Here is a 17,361-nt window from a genome sequence, read left to right as displayed (position 1 = left end):
CATGGCTGCTTGGGAGGGAAGCTGGGCCCCTTCTCTGGATGCTGATATCCACACGGTTCGTGCCTGACGCGCCGGGGTAACGGCGCAGGTAGACGGCCTGGGTTCAGAATTCCAGCTCCAGGACTGACTGGACCTGTGACCTTTGACACATGGCTTCACCTCTTGTGCCTGGTCTCCCATCCGTGAGGATGGAGGTTGAGAATAGGTTCTAGTGAGGTTTGGAGGACTAACGGGGTGATGTGATGTCTCAGCGCGCGGCACGGCATTTAGTAAGAGCCCAGCATGGCTTGTCTAGTAAGATTATACAACATTTTTATCATCCTACTAGATCGCAGGCCTCTTGAGCACAGGGATTGTGTCCCCTAGAGCTTTCTGGCCTCCTAGATGCAACATAACCATTCTGGGAGATAGCAAGTCCAAAATGAATGGCAATGACAGTAATTGTAACTCACATCTGTACCTGCTCTGTACTCTGTGCATTACACCCACGTCTAATCCTCGCCGTCGCCAGGTGAGGAAACTAAGGCTCAGAGAGGTTAGGTAAGTTGCCCAGAGCCGCTCAGCTAAGTAAGCTAGGGAGCCGATGTTAAGCCTGGGGCTGCCTGAGGCCAGAGCTCTGTCTTCCACGTTGTACTCCTAGGCTTTTCCATTCTGGAAAGTACACCCTTGGTCCCACTGTGCAGTCCTGCTGTGCTCCCTGCAGGGTGGGATGGCCGGCTGTGCCCTACCCTGTGCCTGGTGAGTGTGAGTAGGCAAGGGAGTGGGGAGAGATACTTAGATTTAAGTATTTCATGAGGCGGAATCCTCATGTAAGGGTTCCTTGTTCCAGTGGTGCAGCCAGAAACTCTCAAGGCAATTACAGAGCTCACCTTGTCTGCTCCCCACTTCTCAGGGACCACTTTTCTTTGTTGTCCCATGTCCAATGTTGTGAAAATTGTTTTTTTCACATATTTTGTCTTGTGTTTATGGTTATTTGTTTTTTTCACTTGAGAGGGAGAGCGAGAGAGTGCATGCGCACGTGCAGGGGAGGGGCAGAGAGAGAGAGAGAGAGAGAGAGAGAGAGAGAGAGAATCTTAAGCAGGCTCCACCCTCAAAGCAGAGCCTGACATGGGGCTCGATTCCATGACCCTGGGATCATGACCTGAGCTGAAATCAAGAGTCGGACGCTCAACTGACTGAGCCACCCAGGCGCCCTGTGTTTGTGGTTATTTTATACAGGAGGGTAAATCTGTTCCATCTTGGCTGGCAGCGAAAGTCTGTTTTTAACTTTTTACTCTCTTTTATTTCATACTTAATTCTTTAATCCAGCTGGAATTAATTTTCTTGCATGCCCCGAGGTGCCGTTTTTTTCCCCCTTGTGCCTCACTTTCCTAGCATGTAGCTGGACATGCTATGGGCAGTAACAACTGGCTAGGTGACATCTGTGTCCTTTGTCACTCGTGGCCTCTGAATTGGGGACCCAGGGGTCCTTGATAAGAGCCGGCAGCGCCGACTGAGGATGGAGCCTCGCAGCCTCCGTAGAACTTCTCCAGCGTGGGTTCATAGCATGTTTTTCAGATCTTTGCCCTCCTGGTTGGGAGAGTGAGTGGTAGAGAAGTCACCTTTTTGGAAGGAGAGAAAAGGAAACATAATTTGCCTGGGCGATTCCCTGGAGCCCGAACAATTTTAAAGTTTCACAAATTATTTTGCAGCCGCTACGTTCATTTCAGATTTTCAATTTGCAGCCGCTCTTTGCTCAGAGCGCGCGGCTCCTTCGGGAACTGAGGAGCTGATCCTCGCCGACCTGGCAGGAAATCCCAACTCTTCCCCTCTTCCCCTCTCTGCCCTTCATGGTTCAGCTCTTGGAGTTCCCCGAACAACGGGGCTGTGCCATGCCTTTGCACGTTCTGTTTCTTCTGCTTGTGAACACGTACCTGTAACATTGCTGGTGAAGGCTTTGTCTCCTCCTCTTCCTCCAGTCCAGGACTGTGCACGTCTCCGTGTCTCCTCAGTCTGAGCAAGGCCTCTTCCTCTCAGTGAACCTTTCCCAGGGCCCGTCCAGTGTTTCTGTTAGAGCTGGGCTCCCTCCACAGCTTGGCAACAAGACTGGTGTGTTCCTCCGTTATCCGGAGATTGATACGCTGAAAGTCTGTAAATCCTACAAAGCACTAAGGTGGTAGCTTTTTACGTCTCTTTATGTCGTCCTTTGTTTAAATATTTTTGCAAGCCTAGGATATACAAGCCGTGAAATGGGAGAGGTGGGACGTCGGGGCATTCTACCAAAGCCCTCAGTTGGGTTCTGTGGAAATTCCTTTTAGACGTGAGGGACCCTGAGAATGAGTATTGTTCGGTGAGGTGTTCTCAGATAGCCGTTCTCAGCTGAAAGCCTGTTTGGTGGTCGGGACATCTAGTCAGGATAGCAGTTTGGCCACTGTAACTAAGGTCCGAGTGACAGTGACTGAACAACAAGAGCCAAGTGGAAGTTAATGTTTCTGTCTCACGCAGTGATTGATCATAAGTGGTCTAGGGCTTGGTGGCAGTTCACGCGTGTTGGAGACCGAGGTTCCTCATGTTGTGCTGCTCTGTGGTCCTCAGTAGATGGCTTCCATCTGGAGGGTTAGAATGGATGCGCCATTTCCCAGCAGCGCGGACTCTTCCCAGCTATTGGGGTAGAGCGAGGAGGAACCGGAGGGTGAGCTCACTTCCTGTGGGGCCAGCAGAGAAGCTGCATGCGGCACTCTGTTCACATCCCACGGACCACAACTTAGCATCCAGCCCCCAGGGAGCCCGGGAAGTAGTCTCTACCTTGACAGCTATGGGCATGGATAAAACTCAGGGACTCTAATACTAAAGGAAAAAGGGGAGAATGAATACTTGGGGACAGTTGGCAGATTCTGTCACCTCCCAGAGGAGGTTCACTGGGCCCACGTGTGGAGAACTTGGCCGGAACCTGTTTTCCACGGAGATGGGGCTCAGCGGGGAGAGGGGAACCGTTAGTCCCATGTTTTGCTCCCCGCTTGAGTCTCCGTTCTTGCCCTCCCGCTCGCCCACACCCTCTTCTCCGGCCACTTGGTCCGGTGCACTTCCCTTGCCTTTGCACCTTCCTTGTGCTCTGCTGTTCCCTCAGCCTGGTTTGTCCTTCCCTGTGCTATTTGCCAGTCCAGATCCTACTCATCCTGTAGGGTCTAGTTGAGAGGCATGGCAGGCCAGGCCACAGCATGTCCCTCCCCGAGAATGCATTAGCTCCCATCCACGGTCTCATTGTGATCACGGTATCCTTCCCATTTTCTACATGGAGGCTGGTGCTTCAAGAGGGTGAGCAATGTGCCCCTGGTCGCACAACTAGAAAGAGGTGGCAGGCAGCAGAGGGCCCAGTCTGCTGTCGTTTCTGCTTGCTGGCCTAGCGATTCTGCTGGGGACGGCCATTTCAGCTGTAGGTCAGGGGAGCCGCAGTGGGGAGTTAATCGGAGTGGGGAAAAATGCGGAGCGAGGAATCCTGAGTTCACACGTACAGTGGGGCTTTCTTAAAATTGCTCCCCCCGCCCCCCCCAGAACACTGAGGTTAAATCCTAGAACCACAGTCCCAACGTGACAAACTGGGATTTATATCTATAACTCTGAATCTAACATTATTTTAGCTTTCGGAAATTTAAAATCTACAGAAAAGAAAGTCCGTGTATATGAATAGTCTCACCCCAGAAATAACCACTGTTCCTGTCCCATCATATATACTTCCAGTGTTTAAAGAAGACTCGCCCTTTTTCCTAATATTAAGGTAAAACAATTCTGCTCAATGAAAACAATTCAAACTACACAGAGTTAAAAAATTACCCCAAATCCTATCGTTCAGAAATTTTTATTACTCATTCTTAAGAGATACTCATTCTAGACATGTTTTTAGGAAAACAGAATAAAGGTAAGCAGGCAGACTTTTATGAAGAGTGATCGCACATTCCTGTCCAACGCCACAGCCATCAGCCACGGGCAGCTTCTGACCACTTGAAAGGTGGCTGGTTAGAATTGAGATGTGCCATATGTGCGAAGTACCCATGAGATTTGGAAAGCTTTTTTTTTAAAATTCATTTTTATTTACTAATTTTTTTTAAAATAAGCTCTGCGCCCAACGTGGGGCTCGAACTCACGCCCCAGAGATCAGACTCACATGCTCCACCACCTGAGCCATCCAGGTGCCCCTAGATTTGGAAAACAATGCAAAGAAAGAACATAAAACTATGCCAGTAGTTAAAAAATATGGATTGCTTGTTCAACTGATAATATTTTAGATATATTGAGTTAGATAAAAGATATTATCAAAATTAATTATTTCACCTGTTTCTTTTTCCTTTTTTACAATAGCGACTGCAACTTTGAAAATAACGTGTGGCTTGTACACAGGTCTTGGGCGCAGCCGTTCTCGATTTGAAAAATAAAGTATTAATAAGTACTCATGGGAAAAAAGAAACGAAAGTGAATCTCAGGGAATTGTTGAACTCCAGATAAATGCTTCGGCACACGGCATCACTTCCTAAAAGAGTTCAATCAACTCTTCAAAAGACTGGAGTCGTGTGTGTGTGTGTGTGTGTGTGTGTGTGTTTTCTTTAAGCCTATATTCCCGTGTTTTGAAAGATGGTGCTCTAAAGCTCCTCCCAATTTTGATATATTGTCATTTTTGCACTGTGTTTAAAGCAGTCACAGTCTGTTCTTTAACTGTAATTCTTGTAGGCACCTAGTATCCTGTAGGTAAATGTGTGGACCCTCCCTGTCAGGCCTTTGCCCACATATCCTTCACGCCTGAGTCCCGAGTTTCTTTATTAGCGGGATTTCATTCTCAAGAATGTGCACTTGGGCTACGCTTTGTGTCCCTGTGCCTTCTGTAGACATGGCTTCACTGTCTTCGGTTCAGGATACTTCTGTGGATCTTGCCTGATCTTCCCCCTCATCTTGTAGGTGATTTGCTTTTTCTTCTTGGACACTTACAGAATTTTTGTGTTCAGTCACATCTCAGCCCTGTTCTGTTGTTGCTCGGCTTATCCTAGGACCCTCGGTCTCGTCTCTGAGAGACTATTTTAGGCTTCCTGGTGCACAGACAGAGGCACTGCTGAGAACTTTAGATTTGGCAGATCTGGGTCACTGACCACAGGACTTGGGAAGGCTCTCTTTCCAGCTTGCAGCCTTCAGTGGACCTACCACCCAGAATCTCAGCGGGTCCTCTGTGATTTTTTTCTCTTGAGTTAATTTTAGATTACCTAAACAATAGGCAAATCTGTTCTCCTTTCTGGGACTGGAATGTTAAAGGTAAAACTGAAGTCCATTTTGACCCTTTACTCCAGTTGAGGTCCTTGCCGCTCTGCATCCCGGTGGTAACCACGGTCACGGATTGGAGATATATCCTTCCAGACCTGTTTTGTCGCTCTTACATCTTGATACAATTGCATCCTGTCCCATGACAGCAGAAATACGTCATGCTCAGGCTGGTGTATGAATCGTTCTGAGTTTATTCAGAGCATCTAGATGTGCGGATCCCAAAGCGCTACTTCTGGAGTGAGCTCTTCATTCTAATTAACAAGCCAGCACGGATATTAGCAGAATTGCAACCATAAGTAGTATACTCTTAGGGGTAAAACCTGCATCTAGACATTCCCAGCTGTCCGTGTCTATATAGCTTCGACTTTTAGGCAGAAACAGACTGCATGCAACTCAGGTGTTTTTGACACAACTCGTTTTAAGAATCTGACTGTAGGGGCGCCTGGGTGGCTCAGTCGGTTAAGCGTCTGACTTCGGCTCAGGTCATGATCTCATGGTTTGTGAGTTCGAGCCCCGCGTCAGGCTCTGTGCTGACAGCTCGGAGCCTGGAGCCTGCTTTCGATTCTGTGTTTCCTCTCTCTGCCCCTCCCCGACTTGTGCTTTGTCCTCTCTGTCTCTCAAAAATAAATAAATGTAAAAAATAAAAAATAAAAAAATCTGACTGTAGAAGATATTCTGCCAGCTCACCTCCGCGTTATAAGGCCATAGAACACAACAGGACTGGGAGATTTCACCACATTGCTCTTGGAAAATACATAGTATTGTTTTATAAAGATCATGCTGAAAAGTATCGTAAGACAACTTTGTGTTTTCCTACTGAATTTGGGCTCTCTCTGTTAACATATATCAAGTCTTTCTAGATTCAATCAATGTGTGACAAAGGAATGAGCTACCACCTGTCTGAGTACAAACTCTGGAACATTCTTTTTTTTTAATGTTTATTTATTTTTGAGAGAGAGCATGAGTCATGGAGGGGCAGAGCAGGGACAGACAGAGGATCTGAAGAGGGCTCTGTGATGACAGCAGCAAGTCCTACGTGGGGCTCAAGCCCATGAACCATGAGATCATGACCTGAGCCGAGGTCGGACGCTCAGTCGACTGAGCCACCCGGATATCCCTGGAACATTCTTATTAATGAACAGAATTCACCATAAGATGGTGCCTCCTTGGACTCCACCTAAGGTTATGAAGTTCCAGAAGGGCCTTGCTGGAGGCACGGTGCAAGGGTGTGGTGGTCCTGAAGTCCTTGGGGGGCCTTCCCACTTAACCTCTCGCTTTGTTCTCTGCAGATGACATGGCAGAGCTCCTCCTCGGGGAGTCGAAGCTGGAGCAGTACCTGAAGGAACACCCCCTACGGCAGGGGGCCAGTCCCCGAGGCCCCAGGCCCCAGCTGACCGAGGTCCGCAAGCATCTGACCGCCGCCCTGGACCGGGGGAACCTGAAGGTACTGTGGGTGCCCGAGATGCGGGGGGCGGAGGGGTGACGCTGGGCCCGCCCCGCTCCGGGCAGTGAGCAGTTACGAGGAGCCGGGCAGGTGGGGAGCACGTCTGTACCCTGCCGTGGCTTCTGGGAAGCAGGCCGACCCACTGCGCGATTGCTGTGCTGGACCCACGGCTGGCTGACCACCATGGGGGGGGGCTTCCAGCTCCTAGGGGCCTCTCTGGTGATTCTTCGATGACACATTATCCTGAAGCATCATCTGCCCCAGGTGCTTAGATAAAGCTGCCGTCTGAGGCCCAGAGCTCAACCTGCCACCTTGGCCCACTGTAGGGAGGAGAGGAGTTGATCAGGAATGCCCTTTACCACCAGTTCCTGCCTGAGACACGCATGTCCTGAGAACTGTGTGGGGCCCCTGCTGGTGACTGCAGGCCTGGTACCTTGGTGTGGGAAGGAGCCAGGACAGGAACTGCCCTCTGCCTGAGCAGAAACCTGCTCACGGCACAGAAACCTGAAGTGCTACCCTTCTGCTGTCCGCCTGCTCTGTCTTCTGGTCTCTGCACCCAGCTTGCCCTCTCCCTCTCACCACAGTCCTTTCTTGCTTCCTTTGAATCTCCCTTCATCTGGATTTCACTCCCCCTCCTCCCTCCCCACCGTTACCTCGCTTGCGGGGCTCTGCACACTCCGTGGCCCCGAAGGCTGGCTCTTACCGCTTCTGCAGGCTGCTGCCCGTACCTAGCCCGTTCCCATCATCTTCTCTAGCCACCGTTGTGCTCTTGTGCCCCGCTCACTGTTATCACAGCTCCAGAACTTTTTCATCATCGCAAAGTGAAACTCTATGCATTACCCTCTAACTCTCCATTCCGGCCTCTACCCGTTCCTGGCAACCCCCATTCTGCTTTCTGTCTCTGTGATATTACCTGCTCCAGATCCGTTATAGAAGTGGAATTGTATAGTATTTGTTTTTTTTATGACTTGCTTATTTTATTAATATTATGTCCTCGAGGTTCATCCATGTCGTAGCACGTATCAGAATTTCCTTCCCTTTTAAGGCTGAATAATTAATACTCTACTGTGTGTTTAAGCTGCGTTGTGTTTATTCATCCATCAATCAGTGGACACTGATGTTGCTTTTACCTTTTGGTAGTTTGAATAATGCTGATATAAACATGGGTTTACGGATATCTCTTCAAGATCTTGCTTTCAATTCTTTTGGGCATATACCCAGAAGTGGGATTGCTGAATCATATGCTAATTCTATGTTTAATTTTTTGAGGAACCTCCATACTGTTACACTGTTTTCCCCAGCAGCTGCACTATTTTACATTTTACATTCTCACCAACACTGAGTTCCAATTTCACAACATTCTTGCCAGCATTTTGTATTTGTGTGTGTGTGTGTGTGTGTTGTTTTTGGATAGTAGCCATCCTAATACTTTTGAGGTGGTATCTCATTATAGTTTTGATTTGTATTTCCCTAATGATCAGTGATGTTGAGCATCTTGTCATGTGCTCATGGCCATCTGTAGGTCTCTGGAGAAATATCTATTCAAGTGCTTTGGCCAGCTTTTATTCAGGTTGGGTTTTTGTTGTTGTTGAATTGTATCTCTTTGCTTGTGACCTGGATGATTTCTCTTTCCCTTTTCTTTACTTCCTGTCTCCAAATCCTCTGGGACTTTACTCTCCTGTTTGTGTACATCCCCTCCCCCCCACCCTAAGAGGCCATGTTTTCCTCGACTTTACCTTCTGTATCTGTTTTGGAAACCTGTGCCTATTCCCAAATTGCTGTGTGACCCCAAGGAGATCATTTCCCTCCCTGGGGCTTAGCTTCTCTTGGTTTGAAAGGGGTGGACTGTTGGAGGGGTGAGCTTGGACCCTCCCAGCTCCAGTATATTCCAAGCCTGCGAGCTTTCATTCTGAGATGTCCTTCCTCCCTGTTATCTGATCACCTCCTTGGCCCCGGAGCAGTTGAGGGTGTGGGCAGCATTTGAATACGTGAGTGTTAGTGTTCATCAGTTATGCGGCTGCAGGCTTCTGGAAACCCTGGCAGAAAGCCTCCTTTCAAAATGGCCTTTGGGTATGTCTGTCTCCAGTGGACATAGCCCCAGGCCCCTCAGAGGCTGGCTTGAGAGCATTCACTTTAATATAGCAAGTTCAGTTTAGTAAGCACTTGGTGCTGCAGGTGGGGCTTTAAAAACACATGTTCTCTCTTTCCTTGTTGCTTTCCAGGGGCCACGATACACTTTTCTTCAAAGTCAGCTCATGATACTAGCAGGTGGTCATCAGTGCGAAGGGGGAGAAGGACAGTGGACACAAGGGGCCACGCTTCACAGTGGCAGCCGTCAGATTCAAGCACTACTCCAAGAGGATGTGGCTGTGTGTTAGGGGAGAAAGGCTGAGGATCCCGCTCCGGGCCTGACATCTGGCTAGTTTCTTTCCCCCCTTCCAGACCCCTAACTTCATGGTGAAAAGTTGACCTTTTGTGTTACCAGGTGCTGCTGGGTTTTGCTCTCCACCCTCTACAACCCAGTGTAGTGGTAAGAACACGGAATTTCAAGTTAGAATGTCTGAGTTTGTGTTCCAGTTCTGGATTTATAAGCTGTGTGACTCGGCAGAGTTACTTAACCTCTCTGAGCCTCACGCTGCTCATCTGTAAGCATATAGTTAGCTCAGGGTTGTTTTGAGGCCCGGACGGACGTGGAAGTTCTTTCACAGCCACACAGCACCAGGGACCTGTCATTTGTTGCTGTTTTACTGGTTCTACCTGGAGGAATGTTCTCCTCCTACCATTTTGTAGCTTCCTCTACCCTACACAGAGTGTTCCAGAGTCACACAACTTTTGTACGGGAAACTTCCTCTCTTCTTGACCTTACGTCGGTTTGTCTCCTGGTTGGGAGCTTGCTAAAGCCCAGTGCAGACAAGGTACCCACAAAACACACGTGGACTGAGGCAGGAAGGACCAGAGCAAGGAGGCGATGTGGCGTGGCGGAAAGAGCCTGACCTGGGAGTCAGGAGCCCTGCTTCTGATTCAAGTCAAGAGAACTGTGTTTATCAAGGGCAAGGCCACGCCCGAACACCGTGGGGGAGGTGCTCTCCGTCCGCCTGCGGCCGATTGGACTCACCCAGCAAGGCTGTTCCCTGCATCTAAACTGTGCCTTTCTGCTTGTAATTCTCTTCAGGCTCCTAGATCTTTTCCATCTGGCCTCGTAGTCTACTTTTCTTTTCGAAAAAAAAAAAAAAACAAAAAAAAAAACAAAAAAACTTACACTTTTTTCAAGCTGAATATTAAAAATCTTTTTCTGTTGGTAAAAAATACATAACACAAAATTTAGCGTTATAGCCATTTTTAAGTATACAGTTTCAGTGGCATGGAGTGCGTTCACACTGTTGTGCAACCGTCTCCACCAGCCATCTCCAGAACCTTTTCATTGTCCCAGGATGAAGCGCTAAGCCTCTTAGACACCAGCTTCCGCCGCCCCTCCCCCTTGCTTTTAAGCCAGTGGTCTCGGTGCCGGAGGGCTTGAGGTAGGAAGGAAGACACAGCCTAGTCGGCCAGGAAGCCTTTCCTCTGGGTGGAGAACCCAGCGGTGGGTGCTTTTGTCATCGCTCTTTTTCTCTTAAGTCTGCTTTGATTTCTGCGTTTGCAGATGTAATTCTAATTTCTTGCATTGGTGCCAACCCCCCCCCCCCCCCCCCCGCCCCGACTGCCCGCACTTAAAACTCTTTTGTTCCCTTTTTTTTTTTAATTTTTTTTAACGTTTATTTTTGAGACAGAGAGATACAGAGCATGAATAGGGGAGGGTCAGAGCAAGAGGGAGACACAGAATCCGAAGCAGGCTCCAGGCTCCGAGCTGTCAGCACAGAGCCTGACTCGGGGCTCGAACTCACAGACCGTGAGATCATGACCTGAGCCGAAGTCGGACGCTCAACCGACGGAGCCACCCAGGCGCCCCTAGAGCATGACACTCTTGATCTCAGGGTTGTGGGTTCAAGCCCCACATTGGGCGTGGAGCCTACTTAAAAAAGAATAATAGTGAACTTAAATGAAAAAGAAACCCCTTTGTTCCCTTCACTTCCTGTGCCCATTTTGCCATCTCTCCAGTGCTGCCTGTTGCCCCTGTTCCCTTTCGAGAAATAACGTTATGATTTCACTTATATGTGGAATCTAAAAAACAACAAATGAGTAAACAGATAAACAAAAAGTAGAAACAGACTCATAAATACCGAGAACAAACTGATGGGTGCCAGAGGGGAGGGGAGGGAGAGGTGGGTAAAATTGGGTGAAGGGGAGCGGGAGATACAAGCTTCCAGTTTTGGACTGAAGAAGTCATGGGGGTAAAAGGCACAGCCTAGGGAACACATTAATGGTATCCTAAGAGCATCCTCTGGTGACAGACGGTAGTTACACTTGTGGTGAGCACAGCCTAGCTTACGGAGTTGTCCAATCACCATGTTATACACTGGAAACGAATGTAACATTGTGTGCCAACTGTACTCGAAGAAAAAAGAAAGAAATGCCTGGAAGCTGACCATCCTGGCGGACAGCTGCTTTGCCATGCTCTGGCAGGTGACCTGTGCATTGCCCACCCCCTCCCAGCTGCAGGCTGCGGGACAGTGCAGCTTCCTGGAGAGCTCCTGTATGCTGGCAAAGCTAGCCTGGCGTAGCTTGGGTTCCAGGGAGAAGGCCTGCGCCAGGGTATAAATCTGCTTCCTTCTATAGGTGGCTGGGTCGTCTCTTCTTTTCCTACTGAGGAGTGGTGGCCTGGAAGAAGGGCGGGGGTGAGGTGGGTGTGGACTGGGGGAGCCAAGTGCTCCTGCCTGGAGAGGAACGAGGGCCCATCAGATGACTGTTAGAGCTTGCAGCCTCTGTGGAGGGGACGAGGGCTCAGTCACCTTGACAAGAAGAATGGCTCAGTGGGAGAAGTTTGCCCCTGGAAAGAAAAGTCCTGGGTTTTGCACTAATTTGTTTATTATTATTTTAAAATGTTTATTTATTTATTTTGGGGGGAGAGAGAGAGAGAGAGAGAGAGAGAACACGCATGCACATGCACGGGGGTAGGGGCAGAGAGACGGAGAGAGAGAATCCTAAGCAGGCCCCGCATTGTCAGCACAGAGCCTGACATAGGGCTTGATCCCATGAACTGTGGGATCATGACCTGAGCCAAAATCAAGAGTCAGACGCTTAACCAACTGAGTCACCCAGGTGCCCTGCACCAATTTAGAAAGCCTCTCTCCTGGAGTCCTTTGGGTTACGGTCTTGTGGCATACCCCCTGTGCAATGGGCAGGACCTACCCGGATGTCCTTTTTGAGACAGGTGCTTGTATGTTTTTGTTCATAAAGTGTCCCTTCCATTCTGGGCCCAGCATAGCCAAGCACAGGGGCCGGAGGGGAGCCTCAGTGTTCTGTTCTGTTTTGTTTTGTTTTACAGCAGCTTTATTGAAATGTAATTCATGTGCCATATAATTCTCCCATTTAAAATGTCCGATTCAGTGGGGGTTTTTTTGTATATTCAGAGACTCGTGCAGTCATTACCCTGTTTAGAACATTTTCAACACCCCCCAAAATAAACCCGTACCCATTAGCAGTCACCTGCCATCCTCCCACCCACCGGCCCCAGGCAAACGGTAATCTACCTCCTGCCTCTATAGGTTTGACCATTCAGGCCATTTCATATAAATGGAAGCATTAAATATGTAGCCATTTGCGATTGGCTTTTTCACTTGCCGTAAGGTTTCTGAGGTTCATCTGTGCTGTGGCGTGGGCCAGTACTTCATTTCTCACTCTGGCTGAGGATTATTCCACCGCGAGGCTAGCCCACATTTTCCTTATCCGTTCCTCAGTCGATGGGCATTTGGGTTGTTTCCACTTCGGGGCCGTCGTGCTGTGCACGTTCAAGTGTGGGTTCTGTGTAGAGAGCCTCAAGGCTTTGCAGCAGCAGGTGGAGGGCCCCCGAGGGAGCGTGACTCAGAGCATCGTCGGAAAATGTTTCTCTCTCTCCTTTTCCTTCTAGTCAGAGTTCCTACAAGAATCCAGTCTGATCATGGCCAAGTTGAATTATGTGGAAGGAGATTATAAGGAGGCTCTCAACATCTATGCCCGCGGGGGCCTCGATGATCTGCCGCTGACCGCCGTCCCTCCTTACAGGCTGCGCCTGATTGCGGAAGCCTACGCTACCAAAGGTGAGCCCGCGCCTTCCCTCCCCGGAGGCCGTCCCCCGGGGCCACGCTGCCCTGCGTGGAGCCTGCAGGCCGACCTGTGCCCTGGACTGGCAGTCCCCAGCAAGGCCTCGGGGTGGAGCCCACCACGTGCATTGCATAGTTCAGGCCCAGCCACACTCTGCTTCCTCAGAGCCTTCGGTCTGCATTTCTCACCAAAACAAGGAAAGGCCGAACACGGAAAGGGTGCTGATAACTAATCTGCAAGGAAAGCAGGGGTTTATGGGGTAACGGGGATCCTGCACAGCACATGCAGGGAGTCTTGTCATAGGGCCACGTGGCCACGTGGCTGACCAGTCGTATTCATTGATGCCGCCTCTGGGCTAATTAAGGCTGATCGGTCCCTGCGGATGGCCATCCCTGGCACAGTCAGTCGTCCAGTGTTTAGCTGTGTGCTTGGGGGCTGTGGGGGTAGAAGCAAGTATAAATCACCCCAGTTGCCAGGAAGGAGTTTGTAACCAAATGTGTGAGAATGCAGTCTCAGAGAGGGAAAAATGCCAGAGGCAGGACACATACATTATTTGACCTTTCCAAGCTGCTACTTCCTCATCTGTGAAATGGGTATGATCATATTCGCTTCACAGATGTATTCTAAGGATTCAGTCAAATAATGTGTGCAAAGCACCACAGTACCTGGCCTATGAAATGCTTATTAAATAATATTTTAAAAGATCAGCGCCAAACAAGGAGCAGACGGTAAAAGTCGGGCACAGCTAACAGCTTTTTGGAGACAACAGAGGTCGCACAGACCCGCAGGCCCAGGAAGGCTTCCTGGAGGAGGAGGGACACTTTGAATTCCAAAGGTCTTGGGAGGAAAGGGACCATTTGAAGCTGCTCCTCTCCCTCCTGCCACCTACCGTCCAAACCGTGCATGTGATGGACTGTGGCTGGGCACAGGGGCCACCAGAACGGCGGCGAGCCGGTCATCTGTGTGCTGCTGGCTGACTGGTTGTCCTCTGCGATATTAAAGACCTGGCCCGAGGCACACTTATGAGCTTTGTGACAGGGGTGACATAGTCACCCAGTTCCCTGGGGAGCCTCGAGTACTGCCAGGTTCATCTACTTAATCTTCTCTACATCCGTGTGGGCTGGGAAAGGATGCCGTCTGTCTGGCCAGGGCGTTTGGTGGTTTGCTGCCCCCTTCTTCGTGGTGCCCACTCCGTCACCTCACATCACCTCACGTGGCTTAGGCTTATGGGAGCTCGTGTGTGATTTGGGGCCAGGAACGATATTCTCCAGTGAGAGCAGAGCTTCCTCTGGCAGTTTCCAGTCACCTGGGGGCTGGTGGATTTAGCCAGGGGTGTTTGCTAGCTGGGGGTGGGGGATGGCTCTGAGGCCTGCTTCGCAGCAACAGCTCAGGTCCTCGCATTGGCTCCAAGACAGGCTGGGGGGGCAGACCATCCGCAGGTGGCACTGCCAGCAGAGACTCGTGGCTGCAGGTGGGCAAGGAGGACAGAAGGCTTGGTCCCTGAGTTGCCCTGGGTGACATGTGGTGAGCAGTGGGCCCCTAGCCATGGTGCTGAGGTACTTGGCTCTTTTTAAAAAAAAATTTTTTTAAATGTTTATTTATGTGTGTGTGTGTATGTGTGTGTGTGTGTGTGTGAGAGAGAGAGAGAGAGGGAGAGAGCGCGCGCGCGCGCGGCAGAGAGAGAGACGGAGACACAGAATCCCAAGCAGGCTCCAGGCTCTGAGCTGTCAGCACAGAGCCTGATGTGAGGCTCAGACCCATGAACCCTGAGATCATGACCTGAACTGAAATCGGTCACTTAACCGACGGAGCCACCCAGGCACCCTGAGGCACTTGGCTCTTGAGACACGCTGCCCGGCTCACGGGAGACCGGGCCCTGGCTAGCTTCTGACTTCCATGGGCACATTCAGTGTCACACGTGTATGGGAGAGGGAAGGGTCACTTTTGCCAGTGGAGGCCCCCAGCCCTGAGAACCTGCGTTGGCCACGTGAGAGGCAGTGTGGACCAGTGCTTAGCCATCTTTCTGGGTCCAGTGCCTACCTCCATCATGTACTGGCTCTGTGCCCTTGTGCAAATTCTTAATGGCTCTGTACCTCAGTTTCCCCATCTGTCAAGCTCTCCTTGGGTTGTCATGAGGATTACATGAGATAGTATATAGAAAATGCTTAAAACAGTGCCTGGCACATAATGAACATGATACAACTCTTGGCTTACAAGCTAAGTGTTTAATGGGGGGACCACAAGAAGTGACTATGAGTGGCAGAAAAGTTGCCCCTTTAGTTCATGGAGATGCCCAAAGACAGGCCAGTTTCTCTGAGGAGTTCAAGAGGCTCTTGGTCTTAACTCTGTGTAGCAATACTCTTTGGTTCTTCTTTCTTCATCAAGGTCCTTGAGAAGTTTTTAGGAGAGATTGTGGACAAATGTTTGATGAACGCAAAATATACGGAGGACTCACCGCTCCGTAACCTGCAGGCCCTGGAGACGGGGTTGGTGTGGTCAGCTCCGTGTTTCCAGTGCTTTTGAATTAGCTGCTGACATTTCCAGATTGGGACCATCCAGTTAATTCCAGCTCTGTTGGGAAGAAGGAAAGAGCGGTCCCCTCACTGTCCCCGGGCAGGCCCTGGCTGGAGCTGAGCACAGCAGCCCCTGGGACATCCCTCCCCTGTGCCACCTGCGTGCTGCTGGAGGTGGAGGAATTGGCCTTTCACAGGTCACCTAAACTGGTCCATGGCTTCCGGAGGCCTGATTTGAGCCGGGCTGCCAGCCAGAGCCTGGAAATGTCCATGAACTTCCACATCTGCTTCTCCAGCCATTGCTGGGAGCGCTTCCCCTGACGGGCTGATGTTAGCCTTGGCTTATTGGGAATCAGAAGCCAAAATCATTCAGTTGTCAGTTAGGGCTTTAGTGTCTCTTAAATCCTGCAAACCTCTAATTTACAGACCAAGGAAGTGAGACTGGGCGAGGTTACTGGAATGTTACCGATGCCTACTTGTGCCAGGCTCTGTGCCCCTCATTTGGGTATCAGCCAGTCTTCACAACCACCCTGTGAGGTAGGCTCTGTTATTCTTTCCATTTTACAGATGAGAAAACTGAGGCACAGGGAGGTTAGATAAGCTGCCCAGGGTCCCAAAGCCAGGAAGTGGCTGAGCTAAGACTTGAGCGCAGAGACCGGTGCTGGAGCCCATGCTCTCCTACTGAGCGGCAGAAGGGGGACTCAGTCTCAAGCGTGTGCAGCTCCAGAGCCCGTGTTCTTAATCATGCTGCTCTACTGGCACGTGGGTCGGAGGATGCTTGGGCCAAGTAAGGTCTCCTCATGTAGAAGACATTCAGATCACTGGAGAATACCCGTGATTTGTATATACACCCCTCTTTGCGGACTCACCTTCCTTGTTCCTCCACCTTAATTCCTTCTCCTTGCCTAGAGTTTTACCTGTAGATTTTGTGCCTCAAGCTCACACCTCCCATCTTCTCTGACCCCTTCTGGGACTCACACATTCAGAGTTAATCAGGTTCACTGCTGTCTTTGCGTGGTAGATCAGCAGACTGCCTGAAAATCATAGTAGTGTTAGCTGTCCTATTATCAGACACCCCCACCAGTCCACGAGTTCCTCTGAAGGAAGAGCTCTTTGTTTGCGAGCCTCAGCACTTACCACGGTATTTGGCACATGATTGGTGCTCAGTTATTGAGTGAAATTTATAAAAGTTCCCTTGCTTGGATTTTTACTGAGATGCCCGTCGTGTAGCTCAGGTGATTCCCGGTGCCTTGGCTCATAGCCGGTCACAGTGAGATGCGTTTTGTTTGTAGGCAACATATTGGGCATATTTTAGTGATTCAGGGTCATATCCTTGCAATCATGGGAAGTACCTATGAGAGCATATGCTGGCATCACACCATGACAGAGCCGGACATGGATCTCTTTCCAAAAGGTTGTACGTTTCAGTTCATTTCCATGATCAGAGAGTTCCTAAGTGGATCTCACCTCCCCTGCATCCCCTTAACTCCTTCCTTCATTTCTTAAACCGAAGCAGACAAATAGAGGGTGGGAATAGAGGGAATTGAGAAACACTTTAGCTTCTGATAGCATTGGTTTAATCCAGTGAGTAGACATCTTTGTTCTGGGATACAGATTGAGGTTTCAGGTGAAATCTCCAGGACACCAAATGGCCACAGATGTTTCTTTCCCAAACGGGAAGGCTTGGGAACAGTGGACACATGGCCACTGTCTATTTTGGGACTTAGATCTGCTGGACACGGGGTGACTTTCTGCAGATGGGACCGTGTAGGCTAGAAGTGGCTTGCCTTCCTGGATGTGGACTTTATAGACAGCCTTGGCACGTACCCTTTCATCCTACAGGGACCAAACATGCACTGGCTCCCATGTGAGAGAAGCCCTGTAATATTCCAACTGGTCACAGCCGGTGGGGCAGCTGTGTTCCCTGAGGTTACCGTTTCTCCC

The 17,361-nt window shown here is 49.9% G+C and overlaps 1 protein-coding gene across 11 annotated transcripts in view; it reads left to right on the top strand.

The window, feature by feature from the left end:
- The window catches only part of TTC7B (tetratricopeptide repeat domain 7B), a 255,797-nt gene that overhangs the window by 16,688 nt on the left and 221,748 nt on the right, over positions 1-17,361 (top strand). For all 11 annotated transcript variants that reach the window (XM_043556841.1, XM_043556833.1, XM_043556835.1 and 8 more), the window contains exons 2-3: positions 6,573-6,727; positions 12,732-12,900. In XM_043556841.1, the coding sequence (XP_043412776.1) occupies positions 6,573-6,727; positions 12,732-12,900 (324 nt within the window). The remainder of the gene's footprint in view (positions 1-6,572; positions 6,728-12,731; positions 12,901-17,361) is intronic.

Source organism: Prionailurus bengalensis, chromosome B3 (genome assembly GCF_016509475.1).
Source record: "Prionailurus bengalensis isolate Pbe53 chromosome B3, Fcat_Pben_1.1_paternal_pri, whole genome shotgun sequence".
NCBI classification, from domain to species: Eukaryota; Metazoa; Chordata; class Mammalia; order Carnivora; family Felidae; genus Prionailurus; species Prionailurus bengalensis.
The sequence above is the reverse complement of the archived record's forward strand: the minus strand, read 5'-3'. Positions and strand labels throughout refer to the sequence as shown.